This window comes from Dermochelys coriacea, chromosome 6 (genome assembly GCF_009764565.3).
Source record: "Dermochelys coriacea isolate rDerCor1 chromosome 6, rDerCor1.pri.v4, whole genome shotgun sequence".
In the NCBI taxonomy this organism is placed as follows: domain Eukaryota; kingdom Metazoa; phylum Chordata; order Testudines; family Dermochelyidae; genus Dermochelys; species Dermochelys coriacea.
The window spans coordinates 64652910-64671631 of NC_050073.1; the positions used below are offsets into that span (position 1 = coordinate 64652910).

The 18722-nt window shown below is 43.1% G+C and overlaps 1 protein-coding gene across 4 annotated transcripts in view; it reads right to left on the reverse strand.

The window, feature by feature from the left end:
* Window positions 1-1851: 1851 nt before the first annotated feature.
* The window catches only part of GANC (glucosidase alpha, neutral C), a 52611-nt gene continuing 35740 nt past the window's right edge, over window positions 1852-18722 (reverse strand). For all 4 annotated transcript variants that reach the window (XM_043516577.1, XM_043516576.1, XM_043516575.1 and 1 more), the window contains 7 exons: window positions 17752-17816; window positions 16296-16372; window positions 10672-10746; window positions 9746-9859; window positions 8899-9011; window positions 7436-7548; window positions 1852-5833 (listed from right to left, as the gene is read on the reverse strand). In XM_043516577.1, the coding sequence (XP_043372512.1) occupies window positions 5724-5833; window positions 7436-7548; window positions 8899-9011; window positions 9746-9859; window positions 10672-10746; window positions 16296-16372; window positions 17752-17816 (667 nt within the window). In that variant the 3' untranslated portion in view covers window positions 1852-5723. The remainder of the gene's footprint in view (window positions 5834-7435; window positions 7549-8898; window positions 9012-9745; window positions 9860-10671; window positions 10747-16295; window positions 16373-17751; window positions 17817-18722) is intronic.

The following is an 18722-nucleotide window of genomic DNA, read 5'->3' on the forward strand; positions in this document are numbered from 1 at the left end:
CAACAAGGGCACACTGCTGACTCATATCCAGCTTCTCATCCACTATAATCCCCAGGTCCTTTTCTGCAGAACTGTTGCTTAGCCAGTCAGTTCCCAGCCTGTAGCGGTGCATGGAATTCTTCCGTCCTAAGTGCAGGATTCTGCACTTGTCCTTGTTGAACCTCATCAGATTTCTTTTGGCCCAATCCTCCAATTTGTCTAGGTCACTTTGGACCCTATTCCTACCCTCCAGCATATCTACCTCTCCCACCAGTTTAGTGTCAGCTGCGAACTTGCTAGGGTGCAATTCATCCCATCATCCAGATCATTAAGTATTAATCCCCAAGTTACTAACAGTAGGTGTATGGACACGTGTTTCCTTTCCCCCCCATTAAGAAGCACTTAAGATGCTTTCACAAAATAGAGATGGGAATCTGAAAACATCAGTTGCCTTTGGAAATCTCCTGAAAGCAGCTGTCTCAAGATGGGCTGTCCATCTGCAGCATTGGTCATTTCCTCCTTATATTTGGTCATGAGTCTTGTAGGTCTCATATCCAATATGGCTTTGCAGGAGAGCCTGGCAGAAGATGTCTCACTCTCTTTCCAGGATATTTTCAAGAGTGATCCAAAATAGTCAGATTGCAGACACCTCCTATTGCTTTGAAACACTGACTTTTCTGTGGCTATGTTTGTGTTCAGGTTGTGTTTTCCTCTAGTACAAAAATTCACTTAACTATCATCACACTCACAGAGCCATGTCCTGGCAGTAAAGCAAATGGAAATACTAGAAGCAGTGTCTGATACTTGATGAGCTCATTGCTATGCCAAGATTGCTGCTCTATCATAGCGGTGCTGGTGTCACCGTTCTGGAACCAATGAAAGTTTTGTTTGTCCTTCTCTGAATGCTGATTTCTATGTATGCTAATACAAATATTCGGAACAGATTCTGGTATTTGAAATGTTTGGGGGGAATTTTGAGCATTCATATGAATTAGCATCAAACTAAAAGTTCATTGTTTGGCAGGGGAGGCATAAATACTACTTTTTAAATAAATCAACATAGAAAGCTGATATGAAATTTGAATTAATCCCAAATTCATGGGCTGAATGCCTCCATTAACCAAGCTATAGGGGCATACAACACAAAAATACATTTTAAGTATTTTTTTTTAAATAAAATTCCCCCCTCAGTACAATTCTCTAGCACAATCTCATGGCAACATTACAAAACCAATGGTAGCTCCGATGCCACAAAACGATACTTTCCAGGAGACCTTAAATAAAATGGAAAATGACAGAATTTCACAGGTTAATTACAATTTACATCTGTGCAGACTGCACCGAGAGGCAGACTGATGTGCTGAATTTCCCCACCAATCGGGGTTTAACTATGTTTTTTCACTTTAAATTCTTGGGGTGACCAGTGGGCTATTGGCTAAATCAAAATCAGGTCCACTGCACATGTAGTTAGTAGTAAGTGGACAGATTCTTCTTTCTTTTAATCTCATCCTGTTCTTCATGGATTAACTGAAGTGTTTCCTGTTAAACTTGTTCAGAAAATAATTTCCCCCTGTGCTTTTTCTCAATAGGCAGGTACTTTTGTGGAGCTGGTCTTAAAGCATTTCCAAGGACAAGCAAGAATGGCCTGTAGAGGGGGGACCAGCTTTCTTAGTAAAAGAACAAGTAATGTATGTATTACAAAAACTGAGAGGTTTGGCACGACTACATATAACACAGACCTAAATAAAACTGGGCTCATTTGGACCCAAGGAAGCTTTTGCAACAGGTTTTCTTTGCAAAAAGAAATACCATAATATCTAACCTTGGTTAAAATATAGATGTTGGATATATATACGTACACAAAGTCAGGCAGAATAAAATAAATTTACTGCTCAAGCAAAGAACCAACTAAATCAGATATACCTGTAATAATGTTTCTATTTAATTTTTATTACATTTGATCTCCAATTTGTTTTATTTTAATATATTATTTTAATTATTTATAGGTCTTCAGTTGCTAACAGCATGAGTCAATGTGTAAAAATGTTCATTATTTGCCTTGCCTGCACTATTATATTAATATACAGAAAACAGTAATAGCTGTTATAAAAACATAATGTGAATGTTGCTCCTGGAACCATAGTTTAGCTAAGTCCTCAGACCTAAAGATTTTGCTACTTGTAAATTTAGCAAATAAATTATTTGCTCGGTGCTCAGATATCACAGTGAGGGGCACAGTCTAACTAGCAGTAGACAGCTATAGCCTCCACTTTGTACTAAAATGGTGTATTTCAAAGGATGCTTATTTGTGGATCTCCATGGTGGGAAGAAGGATGGAAGAAATAAGGTGCAAGACTTATTTCATGATGAAAACAATCTTTGTTCATTTATTACATCTTCCTTCACACTTCATAAGATCAAGATAAAACATCTGTAGCATTCTAATGGAATGTTAACCACACCAGCAACAGCAATCAAGTCATGTTCAGAAGCAGGAAGCAATAATGAACTCTGTTAGAGATAGATTTTATGTAAAACTCACAAACTGGTAGAAAGCTAGGGCCCAATTCTCCTCTCATGTATGCTGGCGTAGGAATGACTCCACTGAAGTCAGTGGAGTTACACCATGTAAAATCAATGTGAGAGCAGAGTCAGGCCCCTTGTGTCCCTGAAGAGGAGAACCCAGTACTTTTTACCTAATTTTTGAGGTAGGAAGATAATTTTCTTAGCATGGACCAAATTTTGCCCTCTCTTAAAGGTTACACTGGCATAATTAAGGCCAGAATTTGGCCCTGTTTTTGTCATTTCTGTCCCTTGGAAAGCTCAGATCAATGAAATCCTCTTGTTTTCAAACTGGACTATTTGAGGCTCAAGGAGATTCACCTCAGGTCACCCAACATGGATTGTGATGATTTAAACAGAAATCTTCAGGTCCCCAACATTTAGTGCTTGGATCAAAGTCTCACTGATCACATCTGCTTGAAGGGAGCATATAATTTTAAAGGGGGAGGAAAGTAAAGGGGGAGGTTCCTCAGAATAGAGGGCAGGGAGATCCTCAGGGTCCCTTGTGGAATGGATTTGTTTGAATAAGTTGCAGTCAGTTGTTTAGAATATAATGGTAACAGTTAATGCTGTGTGTTGAAAGTTGGCACTCCCAGAAATCCCCTACAGAGAATAACTGTAGAAGGTGGAACTGATTGACTAAGCACTGCGTAGGTTTAGTGGGAAAAGCTGGCACATGTACAAGCTTGTCAGTATTTGCTGGTCAGTGTGGAGTTAGAGATCCTCTCTCTATTCCCCACCACCCACATGCATGCAACAAGAGAATATCTGAAGAGGCAAGCAAACTATTTGCTATCCTCTTCATTTTGCTAAAAGAATGGAGTGAATTCTGCTTGCTTACATCGATATAACCAATTGACTTCATTCACAGGTTTGCATCAGAGCTGACTTTGGCTTGTTTTTTTAAATAACATATGACTTATAACAAAATGGATATTATTAAGTAGGGCTGGGCAAACAGTTTAAACTAACTATTGACCAGTGACAGTGGGCTGGGAGAGGCAAAGACTTAGCGGTACGGTGGCATGGAGCTGTGTAACCTGGTCTTGGAAGAGGGGACTCTGGAAGGCAGGAGCAAAGGGTGCAGAAAGGGTGGGAGCAGGAGACTATGATGGCAATACGAGGAGGTGTAGGGAATTGGGAAGGGAGCATGGGAGAGGACAGGTAAAAGCGGAGTCTTTAAAACATGTTAAAACTTTAAAATGTTTAACATTTTTATATTATAAAAATGAAAACTTTAAGCATTTTAAAGTTTTCAGTGTGGAACAGTATCCTCCATTCCCATCTTCCAACCTCAGCTCACTAAGGTAAAAGCACCTTGTCCCCACTGCATGCATTCAGGCATGAGTGAGCACCTCTCCCACTCCTCGCCCAAGGACAGGCTAAAGCAGGGGTGCGCAAACTTTGTGGCCTGAGGGCCACATCTGGGTATGGAAATTGTATGGTGGGACATGAATGCTCACGAAATTGGGATTGGGGTACTGGAGGGGGTGAGGGCTTCGGCTGGGGGTGTAGGCTCTGGCATGGGACCAAAAATGAGGAGTTCAGGGTGCAGCAGGGGGCTCCAGGCTGAGGCAGGGAGTTGGGGTGTGGAGGGGAGGGCTCTGGCTGGGGCTTGAGGCACAGGAGAAGTTCAGGAGTGCAGGCTCTGGGTGGCACTTACCTCAAGCAGCTCCTGGAAGCAGCGGCTTGTCCCCACTCCGGCTCCTATGAAGAGATGCGGCCAGGCAGCCAGGTGTCCTGTCCACAGGCCGCGCCCCTGCAGCTCCCATTAGCTACAGTTTCCGGCCAACGGGAGCTGCGGGGGTGGTGCTTCGGGCGGGCAGTGCGCAGAGCCCCCAGGCTGCCCCTAAATGTAGGAGCCGGAGCGGGGGACTAGCTGTTGCTTCCAGGAGCCTTGGCACGCGCGCACAGAGCGGCCTCTGACCCCGGTCCCTGGCTGGAGCGTGGGAGCAGGGCAAACCCCAGACCCTGCTCCCCAGCGAGGAGCTCGAGGGCTGGATTAAACCAGCTGGAGGGCCGTATGTGGCCTGCGAGCCCTACTTTGCCCACCCCGGGCTAAAGTCTGCAGGAAGAGAGCCCTGCAGTAACACGTCTTATAAGATCTGTAAGAGCAAAGCTTCTCTTGTGCAGGCCTTCTATTTAAACAGTTGGTACTCATTCAAATAAAACCTTGGGCAATCCCCCCAACCAAAACACATTGGGAGTGGGAAAAAGCATTGTGATAGAAAGTGTTTATGGGAGTCCAGCTAATACCCAAACCCAATATTATCCTTTATAAAAATTGGGCACCTTTTAAAAAACTAAATGTTATAAAGTCTAGAAATAAATATTTAGTGTGATTTCCCCATTCCCATATTATCCTTTATTCACTCACATCATCTGGTACATACTGTCCTCCCAAACCTTAACTTTGGGCTGAGTTCAGATTCAATGGCTGAACTGTTCACCCAGCTCTGTTGTTTACTTTTCTAATTTCATAATGTAGACATACCCTAGGGCTGTTCCTTGTCTTGTGGACTAGGTGCTGTGGGGACAGAAAGGGAATGCTTGTAACAGAAGTAATCACACTCATTCAAGTTGGTTCTGCCCAAGGTAGTTTGCACACAGTGTCCTAGACATAAATTTTAGTCCTTTTAATTTCATAGATTCATCAATGCTGTTTGATAGAGCTGATTCAGGGCTCCTCCCCTCCTCCCTCTCCGAAATACCCTATTCGCTGAACAGTCAAGATAGTAATGATTTGCAGACACTTAGAAAACTGCCTGAAATTTAAAAACTAGAAATTCTTGGGTTTAAGACCCCGAAAACCAGGCCCAGTGTCTTCCACAGCCTAATGGAGGACTTTATTGCATGGGTGCAAGGGAGGACAGAATTTAGCCCACTGCCTGCAGAATCCTGTTTGCCAAAAAGAAACCAGCCTTGGCAGGACAGCGATGAGCCTTTTCCAGTGATATGATCTCATTACTATTACTTTTGCCAGGTACTGACCAGGGAAGAGCTTGTCAAATTTAAATTAAATCAATCTTTTAAAAGAAAATGTTAAGAAAGATTAGCCTGGAGCTGCTATAGTTCTGCCTACATTATTTCAAACTAGTCAGTTTCAAGAGAGCAATTTAAGTCCTTCAAAACCATTTCCTTTCAACTTTCCATCCAGTTCTCTGAAGATGCAGTTTCTCCTCTCACTTGATGTGAATTTTCCAGTCATCACCAACATTTAATAATAATTTTTCCAGTGTCAACGTGGAGGTCTTGGCATCATATGTGAAAACCACTTCTTTGTCTTTCCCATCTGAATTGCAATAGGACAAGAGAGAGTTTATGATGCACTTTAAGAAAACCTCTTCTGAACAAAGTTATATATGACTGCCTTGTTTCTCTCACTCTCATTGGGTCAGATTATCTCCTCTGTTAGGAATGGAGGTGATAAAAGGAGAGCAATTACTGGCCAGATCTCCAGTATGCTCATAAGGGTGCATCAGAGTCTATGGTATCACTTCTTCCTTTACTCCAACTCTGCAAACATGTGCTTGGGGATCCCTGGGTTTTTTGGGGGAAGTTACCATTCTGAACCCTTATCCTCTGGCATATCCAAGGATTTTCCTGCAGAAATTCCAGCAGAAGTGAATGCTTGTTTCTGCATTAACTGTCACTTTTTGTGCCTTAACAGGGGTAGAGACAGGTGCAGGCAAGAACAATGACATTATGATTCCCAAAGGGGAAAGGGAGGCGCCTGGAGGCACAGGTTCTCTGTGCAAATTTCACTAGTTTTCCCTAGGCAGGTCCTTGTATAGTTCAGTGGGTTCTGCATTGTCAGAATCTGTTAACCCTCCTGCGTGAGCGAGAGAACAGAAACTTTTATTCTTGCCTGAAAATTTCCTTTCTTGGACCAGTCTGACCCACCCTATTTGAGGGTCTAAGAGTGTTATTATTAAACTGTATCTCCAGCTGCATGCTCTGTAAAATGAGGTTATCAAAATTTGTTAATTCTGAAGTATGGCAATTGTCATTGTTGACCAAAGTGTGTTTTGGCTCTGGAGGTTATCACACTGGTGGGCCCTTCAGTGGGAGTAGCCAACAACTTTGTCCCTGGTCTTCAAAAGCAGTAAGGTATCTCTGTTTTTTCCACCAAATGCATCCGATGAAGTGAGCTGTAGCTCACGAAAGCTTATGCTCTAATAAATTTGTTAGTCTCTAAGGTGCCACAAGTACTCCTTTTCTTTTTGCGAATACAGACTAACACGGCTGCTACTCTGAAACCTATGGAGACACTGGCGCCTAAGTTTCAGTGCAGTCCCCTAGTGGGCAGGTGTAATGAAAAATGATCACTCCCACTACATCACAGGCACTACCTGGTCCTCACAGCAAAAGGAGTTAACCCCAGCCTCCATTTCACTTTGCCTTGCACAGATGCTCAGTGGAAGGACTGCTGGAGAGGCAGAAGGGGGAGAATGCCTGGGGCAAGGCAGGGCTCCCTCCCTGGGCTCGGAGAGCTAGGCTGATCTGCAGGCTGAGGCAGTTTTGTTACCTTGTTTTGCTTTGTGTTTATTGAGACTTTCTCCTAATGAATGAACTTACAGCTGTTTGCTGTGGTTTCTGCCCAGTCAAGCCACCAGTTTACACATGAGTTGCAACAACAACTGGTGCTTTAATTGACACTTTCAGTAGAGGGGCCAAGGATTAACTAGGCTTGCAAACTGATCTACCCTCTTATCCACAGTGACGGTCCCTCAAGAACTGGGATGGGATACATTGAAGGGACAGCACTGGGAAGCCTGTACTATTGCTCCCCATGCTTATAGTTTTCTTTTCAGTGTTGTCATCTGCCACCTTTAATTAGTGCTACCATTACAGTAAGATTTTAAAAAATTGAAGTGAAGTATAAAATACTTGCCTCTCTTACCCTGGAGACTGGCTGTCACAGATGTGGGTTGCTTTTGAACTCCCAGAATTAGTACCCGTTCAACTACACATTTCGTGTGGTACTGCCCAATTTCATCAGCACAGCTGAAAAAGTAAACAGTCTCAGACACAGTAATTTTTACCTCTGGTTGGAGAGCCAACCCAGGCATAAAACTTGGACGGACAAACCACTACTAGTCTCTTACTTCAGGATCCAAAACATAGTTTATTTTCCCTAACATACTTTTTCTTGAGGCAAGTGTGATATTTTTTTCCCCTCCATCACCAACTGCCTAATTGGTGCATAAGTGAGTTTCACAAGCTCCTGGTTACCTGGATGGCATCCGAAAATGATTTAAACAGATACAAATGGTGAAGGGCCTGTCTACATGATTCAGTTGTGCCTGCACTGAAGGGACTAATCTGTGTTTTAGTCATAAACAACGAGAAGTCCTTGTGGCACCTCAGAAACTAACAACTTTATTTGGGCATAAGCTTTTGTGGGCTAAAACCCACTTCATCAGATGCATCAGATGCAGAAGGGGTTTTAGCCCACAAAAGCTTATGCCCAAATAAATTTGTTAGTCTCTAAGGTGCCACAAGGACTCCTCGTTGTTTTTGCTGATACAGACGAACATGGCTACCACTCTGAAACCTGTTTTCGTCCTGTTACCCAAGCCATTCTATGATCCTGCTTTATAGTAAGTTTCATAGTACAGATGATCTCTAACTCACACCTGAGGTCTGAAGGAGCAAGAAAAAACCCTGTAGGTTAATGATGGTGCTACATATCCATTTGGAAAACAAATTTCATTATGGTAGTTGGTGGAAGTCTGGGAGTGACATATGAGACATTTGCCTACTTACAAGCCGCTGTGGATATTTTTGGTATTTAGGATGCCTGACTACCCTCTTTGTTTTTCTATGCTACTATTCTCTTGACATACATTTTCTGATTATGTTTCAACATTTCCTTCCTTGGCTTCATTGCTAATAAGTATCTGTTCCGCCATTATTTGTAATCTCAGAACATAGTCTTTATTGATATGGTTACCCCGAAGCTATCCATAAAATGATTGTATCCCCTATATGTCTTCTCTTTGCAAAACTCTAAATTTAGCTTCCTCAGTCTTTCCCATATACCTTATTCTCTAATCCTTGGATCCTGGTTGCTGCCCTTTGTTATATTTAATTTAGTAAATCTGTATCCTTCTGAAAAAGTGTGAACCAGAGCTGCACTCACAGTCCAGGTGAACAGTGTGAACCAGATGTTCTACACAGTCCAGGTCTGACTGTGTAGAGCAACACTTACCTCTCCAGTTTTGCATGTGAAACTCTCTATCTCTGGGGGTTCTTGAACAGTGGACAAGAATAACACACAGTTGTTGCTAAGTAAAGTGAACTATAAAGGGGATTTCATTTTATGGGGATTTTACCTGCAACAGCTGCCATTACCTGGAAGAGAAAACATTCTTGTGGAAAGTGAATTTCCTGTGCAGGAATTGCTTCTTATGGAGGTACTGAAATGAATGTTCATCATCTAGATAGAGCTCACCTACTGCAAAGTCCTATGGAACACATCAGATGTAGAACAAAGTTAACAGAAGCCTGAGTGTCGGACAATGAAACTGCAAATAAGCATCACTATATGCTGAAGTAAACAGTTACAAGCCACTAGAACAGTTATGATCTCTGGTAGGTTAAAACATTCCCTTGAAGAACAATCCAGCATTACTACAAGAGCATTCTGGATGTTATGATTTTGTAAATTCATCGTGGTGTCTGTGCAGTACTTTCTGCTTTTGGGTAGTATTTAAAAGGACTGTTGCTGAATTCATTCTCTCTGGGTCTGAAGAGGAAGTTTATGGTCTGAAGCAATCCACCACTCTTCTCCTTCCTCCAAGTTGCTGGAGGGTGGCTGACAAGGAGAGGAAGGGCAAGGGGAAGGTCAGGAAATGCTCTACTTGTTCAGAAATCCTAGTCTCATGCTGAACGAACAGTTTGTGTGCTCTGGCATGAAGCCCAGCACGAAGAGTGGAGCTGAGAAAAGTGAGAAGAGGGCCAAGTTTCTCCACAGCAATCTGGAGGAGACTGGCTCTTCTTCTAGCTGGTGTGTAGGCAAGGACCGCACTGTGCTGGTTGAACAGGCAGAAGGAGACCTCCTGTTCCCTATAAAGCAGGTCCTACTGCTAGAGAAAGAGGCTACAGAGAGCAAAGAGGAGCAGATATCTGATGAGACCAAAAGAGACAGGAAGAAGGGATAAAAAGACAGGTGTATAAACTAAATGTAATCCCAGAGTACCTTGGAATCCAGAGCAACACGGAGTTCATAAGAAATATCTGTCATCCATTCAGTGGATCTTCCTACTGTAGTCTTAAGGGGCACCACGCTCCCACCTCGCTGGAACACTGGGATCTGTCAATAACAAAGCCAGGGTAGAAGAATTCAAGGGTAGAAATCTTAGTGCTATTCTCTGATCATTTAATTTTAGCCTTTTGGGGAAAAAATTGCAACTGTTTCTTATTACCTATAGGGAACTTCAGCAGACAGCACGTTGATGAATAAACTCTATTCTGCTTACAATTTATCTTCCCATATGTTTTTCCTGTCTCAAAATCATCCCAACAACATTTACTGAGAGTGCTCACCCTGTATGGCGTCTGTCTTCTCAAATAGCAGCATATATTGGGGGGCCATGGTGTAACTGGGTCCATCTGAATGAAGGACATGGGATACTGACAAAGACGGTCCATTGCCTTCTTCTGGTACAACAGTTGTTATAACTTACATGGATAATGGGCACTGAGAGTCCAGTGCTGACGTTCATGTAGTGGTTGAACAATAGGAAGCCCCACCTAGAAATGTGAGGCTGTCCAAGTGAACCCCTCCTTCGCTACGAACACTGTTGAAATCTTTCTGCTCTTTCAGCATTTCTACTAAATACTCCCTCTAAGTGGGAGGTGATTTGGAGGTGGAAGGGGTTCACTGTGGAGTTATCTTCTTTGTTTATCTGAGCCTGCAGTGCTCGAAGTATCACTTTGCTGTTTCTTAGTTTGAATCATGTTGCCTAGAGTTAAGACAGCATCTTTTTTTTCCTCCACAGAAGCGATTTTAATTCTCCTTGCAGGACTGCAGCCTAATGTCACTATTCTGATCTTTGAGTGTTTGAGAGAAAATCTATTTTAATCTGTCAACACAATAAAAGCAATGTCACAAAACAAACGTACACTCTCCAGTGTTACTGGGATCTTCAGAGTCCCTGGATAGTCCAGTCGTCTAAATCTTCGGAGGTCATACCAAACCTACATCAGGGAAAAGGCAGAAGAAATAAACATAAGATATATATTATTGAAAGATCTGATACCTCCGCAGGGGCATTTGCTTTGTGAATTCATCTCTGGCTGTCAGTGTCTTTTACTGTATTCTTGTGATGCAAGGAATAGCATTTAGTGTGCCGAGTCCAAAGACCTTTCCAAGACACTTAGTAAATGTGTGATACACAAAATGGAGAATGACCTTTTCTAGAAGTTGCATTTGTTCTAATAGGTTTCAAAGTTGTTACAGGTGCTAAGCAACAGTGTCATTCACAAAAGGATTTTAAAATTAAATATTTTAAAATTAAATTATTTTAAAAAATACTTTATGAGAAACAAATCCAATATAAGCACATTTGTACGTTAAAATAATCTAAGTTTTCTACAGGCCTCCAACTTGTGTCTGGAGGTATGTGCTATGGACCAAACCTCTTTAGTACTCACTGCTAGATTGTTTTGGCTTTAGGGCCTTTGGAATGAGTATGAGAGACAACAGGAACACATTGTCTATTTCTTATGAATTTTCAGTCTCTTTACGTTAAGTAAAAGGGCTTTTCAGTTCAGTGTTTAGTACATGTGAAGGGTTAAATTTAGGCTGGTCTGACAACTGAAACCTTCTCATGCACCAAAAGCCAAATGCATTTTTAGGCACCCACAACAGCATGTGATTTTCACATTGTCCTTGAGAGATCATGCCCCCAGTGTAAGGTTATTCAGTTTTTGATGTTGTCTGAGTAAATGCTGTAAACCGTATAAAGCAGGTCAATGTGGACTTTTCTCTATTATCTGGGAACTAAAATAAGGCAAACAAAATAACTACAACCTAGACGTCAGACTTGACTGAATTTATTGGGATATTCCAAAGCATGCTGCAAGAGCAGGTCTTTGAAAATGACCATACAAAGCACCCTGTGCCTCTGCAACCTCGTCCCTGACAAGATTAGCTGTTACAGCCATGGTAGGAAGTGAATTCCTATACAAATCTTAACTAAAAAAAAGTGTTTGTCAAAGCTTCCTGAGAGAGACCCTAAGCAATCTCTCCCATATTTCTATACTCTGCCTTATCTCAAGCAGAGAGATCAAAGAACTCCTAGTTCCTGAGACATATTGGGTAGAGCCACAGGCTTTTACTTGACTTTTCATGCTCAAGACTATTTCCTCCTTTTCTCCCTGTTCATCTGCCTCCAAAATTAGATCTCAAGCTCCTTCTCAGTGCAATGAGTTGCATTTGTCAGAGCTGATTCCTGTGATGTGGGAAATCTAGTTACTTGAGCTGCTGAGAAAATTTTAGTCAACACTTAGCCATGGAAGCTGAAGAAATCTCTTCCCAAGGTACCACCCTCACAGTCTCGGATTCTGAAACTGGCCTGGTCTACGCGGTTATTTCGGAATTAGCTGAGTTATTTTGAAATAAAACTGATTCCGTCCACATGACCAAACCAGTTTTTTCAATTTAAAGGGCTCTTTAATCCGATTTCTGTATTCCACCTCGGCAAGTGGAGTACTGCTAAAATCGAGATCGCAGTTCCGGGTTACAGGTAGTGTGGACGCAATTCGACACTATTGGCCTCTGGGAGCTATCCCAGAATGCTCCCTTTTGACTGCTCTGAACAACACTCTCAACTCTGATGCACTAGTGAGGTAGACAGTAAAAGCCGCGGGAACTTTTGAATTTCCTGTTTGGTCACCTTCAGCACAGGTGACTATCAGCACAGTCCACCATCACAGGCGACCATGCAGAGTCCACCATCACAAGACACCACGCAGTCCTGGATTCACAGACGAGCTCCAGCATGGTCCGAACAGGAGGTACTGGATCTCATTGCATGTTGGGGAGACAAATCTGTTACGGCAGAACTACGTTCCAAAAAATGCTCCCGGACCATGACTCTCTGGAGAAAGCACTTCTGGTGAGTGACAGCTTGATTGGAGCCACCGCTGGGGGGTGGGGGGAAACCCAGCCGCGCTGGGCTGTTCGCGTTTAGTTTAAAGGGCTCTTCCTTGCTCAGAGCCTAATCAGAGCCACACGGTACGGGGGGGAGGGGAGAGGGGAGGTGTTGTGTGAAGCGATCATCCCAGAGAGCCCGCAGGCCCTCCTTTTATATGGCAAACCCACCAGGCATTGCTTGCTATGGGAAAGGGGACCCAGCAGTTTGCAAGCATTGAAATGAATGCGGAAGAAGCAGAACCCCGCGTGCCCCTAGGGCTTACCATGGTTGTCTGCAAGCTGAATTCTGTTGCCCAGCCGCATGTAATGGCTTACTCACACCAAAGTGGCAGGCACTTCAGTATAAGAGGCAAAAGGCAACCTTGTACAGAAAGAACATGTGCTATGTACTATGAATTGCCTGTTTCATTGCACTTGCTCCTTACTACTGTCCAGGGTACCTGTGTACGGCTTCATGAGCCATGGCATTAAGGGGTAGGCTGGGTCCCCGCGGATAACTACAGGCATTTCAACATCCCCAACAGTAATTTTCTGGTCTGGGAAGTAAGTTCCTTCCTGCAGCTGTTCGAACAGACCAGAGTTCTTGAAGATGCGAGCGTCATGTACCTTTCCCGGCCATCCCACGTTGATGTCGGTGAAATGTCCCTTGTGATCCACCAGCGCTTGCAGCACCACTGAAAAGTATCCCTTGTGATTTACGTACTGGCTGCCAAGGTGATCTGGTCCCAAGATAGGGATACGCGTTCCGTCTATCACCCTCCCCCCCAGTTAGGGAATCCCATTGCAGCAAAGCCATCCGCTATGACCTGCACATTTCACAGAGTCACTACTTTTGATAACAGCTGGTCAATGATTGCGTTGGCTACTTGCAGCACAGCAGCCCCCACAGTAGATTTGCCCACTCCAAATTGATTCCCGACTGACCGGTAGCTATCTGGTGTTGCAAGCTTCCACAAGGCTATCGCCACTCACTTCTCAACTGTGAGGGCTGCTCTCATCTTGGTATTCTTGCGCTTCAGGGCAGGGGAAAGCAAGTCACAAAGTTCCATGAAAGTGCCCTTATGCATGTGAAAGTTTCGCAGCCAATGGGAATCATCCCAGACCTGTAACACTATGCGGTCCCACCAGTCTGTGCTTGTTTCCTGGGCCCAGAATCTGTGTTCCACGGCATGAGCCTGCCCCATTGCCACCAGGATGTCCAAATTGCCAAGGCACGTACTTTGAGAGAAGTCTGTGTCCATGTCCTCATCACTCTTGTCACCGCGCTGCTGTCACCTTCTCGCCTGCTTTTGTAGGTTCTGGTTCTGCACTTACTGCAGGATAATGCGCGAGGTGTTTACAATGCTCATAACTGCCGAGGTGATCTGAGCGGACTCCATGCTTGCTGTGGTATGGCGTCTGCAGGAGAGCAGAGTTGCAGCAGAAGCGGTGGCTGATGATGGATGCCATGAGAATAGATATTTATAGAGAACGACGAGAGGACCTGTGAGGTGGATTCATGAGAGTAGGAGAGCAGAGTTGCAGCGGAAGCGGTGGATGACGACGGTTAGCAGTCCTACTGCACCGTCTGCTGAAAGCAGTATGGCGTCCGCACGGAAAAAAGGCACGAAACGACTGTCTGTCGTTGCTTTCACAGAGGGAGGGGTGACTGACAACATGTACCCAAAACCACCCATCAGGTGTTTTTGCCCCATCAGGCATTGGGAGCTTAACCCAGAATTCCAATAGGTGGCGGAGACTGCGGGAACTGTGGGATAGCTACCCACAGTGCACCACTCCGTAAGTCAATGCTAGACACAATAGTGAGGACGCACTCTGCCGACTTACTGCGCTTAGTGTCAACATACGCAATCGACTGTATAAAATCAATGTCTAAAAATCAACTTCTATAATATCGACCTAATTTCGTAGTGTAGACATACTCTAAGGGTATGTCTATACTACCCGCCGGATTGGCGGGAGCGATCGATCCAGCGGGGGTCTATTTATTGCATCTACTCTAGACGCGATAAATCGACACCCGAGCGCTCATCTGTCAACTCCTGTTCTCCACCGCCGCGAGAGGCGCAGACAGAGTCGATGGGGGAGCAGCAGCAGTTGGCTCACCGCAGTGAATAGGTTTTAGTACATCTAATTCAGCTACGTTATTCATGTAGCTGAAGTTGCGTAACTTAGATCGATTCCCCCCCCAGTGTAGACCAGGCCTAGTGGCCAAAATGTGTTAGTTGATGAAATGACAATATCTGCTCTGAAGAATGCAATCTTGGGTAAAAAGAATATAATGTACAAGCAAAGTGATCACAGTGACAAGCACACAGCAAGATTATAAGAAAAAATTAAGTTCCTCTCCTTGCATCCTTCCTCTACCATCCATCCCCCATGTCTTTTCCCCCACGTTCAACTCAAATGTCTTTCTATCCTCCATCCCAACATTTGACCCCGTTTTGCCACATAAATGAGAAATTAATCCTAGGAAAAGGAAATTAAATAAATAAGGAGATAACTTAAGTCAGCTAGTGTGTTGCCGAGGTGTAGGATAAGTATAAAATTAAAGAACTAAATTTAGCTTAAGTTTGGTTAAGGAAATACATATTTGTTGTAAAGAAAGGCCCAGACTAGCAAGTAGAAGGAAGGCCTTGGAAATAATAAGTAATAAGGCAAGAAGGAATGAAGTAGGAGGATGTCTGGTTCAAAGAATAACTAATGAGATAAGGGGAAGTTTCTAAAAAGAAGGCCTCTGACCAAAGGGGATGACTGCAGATGGTTTTAAATAAAATAAAGAGAATCTGTCTTAAAATGGGCCAACATGGCCCTTCCCCAACTCACACACCAGTGTTAAAGCCTGTGTAAACCTAGGTGCAATGGGGAAATTGTTGGACAGCTAGAGGAAAGGGAGGAAAGGCCTTGGGAAGAAAGGGGGTGCTAAATCTTATCTAGATTAAGACTGGAAATAAGGGTGAACTGTGTCAAATTATTTTTTAGCTGAAGTCGGCAATTGGCAATGACTTCACTTGTTTGTAAAAAAGGCATAAAAAGTAAACTCTTAAAAGAATTCATTGCTAATACCTGCCTGACCATGTTGGAGCCAGCCAATATGGATCTAAATACCCCTGGGTTTAGCCCATTTGTAAGTATCTTGATCAAATACTTAAAAATGTTTTGTTACTGTTTGGATATAGTAAATTGCTTATTAGTTAGGCTTTGTAGGCATGTTTAGAGCAATTGTGTAAGTATAATTTGGCCTTTGGATTTAATAAAGGAATTTATGATTAAATTTGTATTTGGTGGGTTCCCATATTAATATTAATAATTCCAACAAGGTGTCACAGAAGGAGCGGGGCTTGAGGAGGGATTTAAATTAGAAGAGAGTAATGGCTCTGTGTGCTGGCCCAGGGCAGGTTGTCTATGTGTAGAAAGTACAAAGACTGCTGTGCAAGACACATACAAATGGGAAAAAGAGGCCTTGAGAAGGGGACTTGGGTTGCCGCTAGTAGCACTATCACTTATTGGTTATGCTGGGATAGAAGAAAATGGAGTTAATGCACTTTCTTTGATTCAAGCATCAGAGTGGGTTCTTAGTTACCCTTACCTCATCTGACCCAGGCAGTAAAACGTTCACTGTAGTGGCCTCTTGTTCAATGACTGGATGCACCAGTAAAGCGTTTCCTGGAATAAGAGATACAAAAAGAAATGAGAACATGCAGCATAGCCTATGTATAGGGCATTGGACTGAAACTCAAGGATCCCTGGGCTCTATTTGTGGCTCAGTTACTGGCCTGCTGGGTGACCTTGGGCAAGTCACTTTGCTTCTCTGTGCCTCAGTTACCCCATCTGTAAAAAGGGGATAATGATACTGACCTCCTTTGTAAAGAGAGCACTGTGAGATCTACTAATGAAAAGTGCTGTATAAGTTAATAATAATATCTAGCTCTTGTATAATTGTTTTGCCTTTACCTAAAGATTCCATTGTGGGGCTAATATTTAAGGTTGAAGACTACAGAATTATTGGATAAGATTTTCCAAAGCACCTAGGGGAATCAGATATTCAAATCTCTTTGAAATGCAAGGGGAGTTAGGCAGGTGCCTAATTCATTTAGGTGCTTTTGAAAGTTGTACTCAATGTCTATAAGAGTTATCACCAAGCAATGTTAAACACCAGCACAGAATCCAAAACTATGGTGTGTTACCAGTATGTGAACAATGGACTCCCACAAAAATGTTCCCCTTTCACAGGTGATAAAATCCAGGATCCTATGGGTTAATGTGCTTGCACACAGGACTGGTGAGGGACTGGGGAATCTATTAATATATTTTTGTATTTAAACAAAATAACTTTCTTACAGCCAGAAGCAAGGAAGAAGGCAACCCCATTTGGCAAACAAACTCCTTTTCAATGCACTTCATTGGAAATGTTTACACTTTTTTCTGAAAAATATATTGAGTAGGTTGATTGCATAGTGCACTGTTCAAAGATGAGTAACTGACAAGGGTGTGTGGGAGAAAAGTTTCTGAAGTTCTAACACTTGGAACATTCAAAAAGGCTAAAAATTTGCTCTTCAAGATGTATTTTCTAGTCCTAGAGGTAACTCAACCCTGGCAGGGGTAATTTATTAGAATCCACAGAGAAGATGAATTCCATCAGAGGTACTGAAATCACTCCAACCTCTCCATCAGCTCTCGATAATTAGTTATTAGATGTCGTCACACCTGATGCAGGTTGTGGTTTTAGGTGCTGGAACTAAGTTCTATCTCTGTCATATGGAAATGGGGGTCAAGATTTTCAAAAGCGACTAATGATGAGTGCCTCAATTTTTTCACCTCAACGTGAGACACCTTTAAAGGAGTCTGATTTTCAGAAGTGTTGAGCATTCACCCTCTGAAAATCAGGCCTCTTTAAAATATTTCAGGCTGGGCACCCAATATCACTCACTTTTAAAAATCTTGGCCAGGGTTTTCATACTTTTTGCTACTGTAATATGCAGAAGTGCTTTACTTTGAAATTTAAACACCAGCTGATGTCTGGATTTAGGAAATGGTTTACTTACCCAGCATGTATTCATCTTCCACACCAAAAGTTTCTTGTTCCTTGGGGAACTCTACCCAGAGAGGCCTGTAGAAAGCAAAGTGCAGTCTTGTCAGTTTCTTCTTTCCCATTGGAACCCTCTGTGACTCAGCTGGAGTCTGCAGGCTCCCCACCATTTTCTACATTTCTGCCCTCCTACAAGGCCCATTTTGTGACTACTGCCATCCAGCCAAGGAAGACTGGACATATTTCTCATCTGTCCCTTTAAATGCCACTTCTTATACAAACATTATGTTTCCCAGCTGAACAAGAGTTAAGGCACTTCCCAGTGTATCTACTGCAAGCAAAAAGCTGGTCTAACCCAGCCTCCTCCCCAGGCTCTTGCAGTCCAGATCACAGTATTTGGGCTTCTCAATGTGTGTGCTCATTCTAACTACTGTTTGTTTTTCTTTTTGCTCTGGTTTTGGCATGTGTGTCTGTTTTGCCCTTGGCAACCCTGGGAATCCTCCCTTTCCTCATGAACCCATATAGCATTCATCTTTCTTCTAGCAGAGGAGAGATGGATGGGACTTTTCTTCAGAGTCCATCAGCATTGCTCCTACACTGGCTAGTTTCTTGGGGGGGACAGTCTCTTTTCTTCTCAGCAGCTGACTGTGCTGGTTCTACAGCAATCCTGTTGGTCAGGGATTGAGAAACTTGACTCAGAAGATTAATTGCATAGTAACGTGGTACACTAATCACATGGTCACTGCACAGGCCTTCTTTTGCTTATTTATAATTCCAAATGTTATCATAACAATAGCTCTTTCTAGTTAGAGACAAGAACTGGAGCAATTCTGTGGATTTACTCACAAACTATGCCAGCCTGACCTGCTTACTAATAGGCATCCTGTTGAATGCTGCAACACCACTGTTTATTGGCTTGCTAAAGAGGCAGATTTTACATTCTGCTTGCCTTCATAAACCAGTGAAGAAAATACCACACTTCCTTTT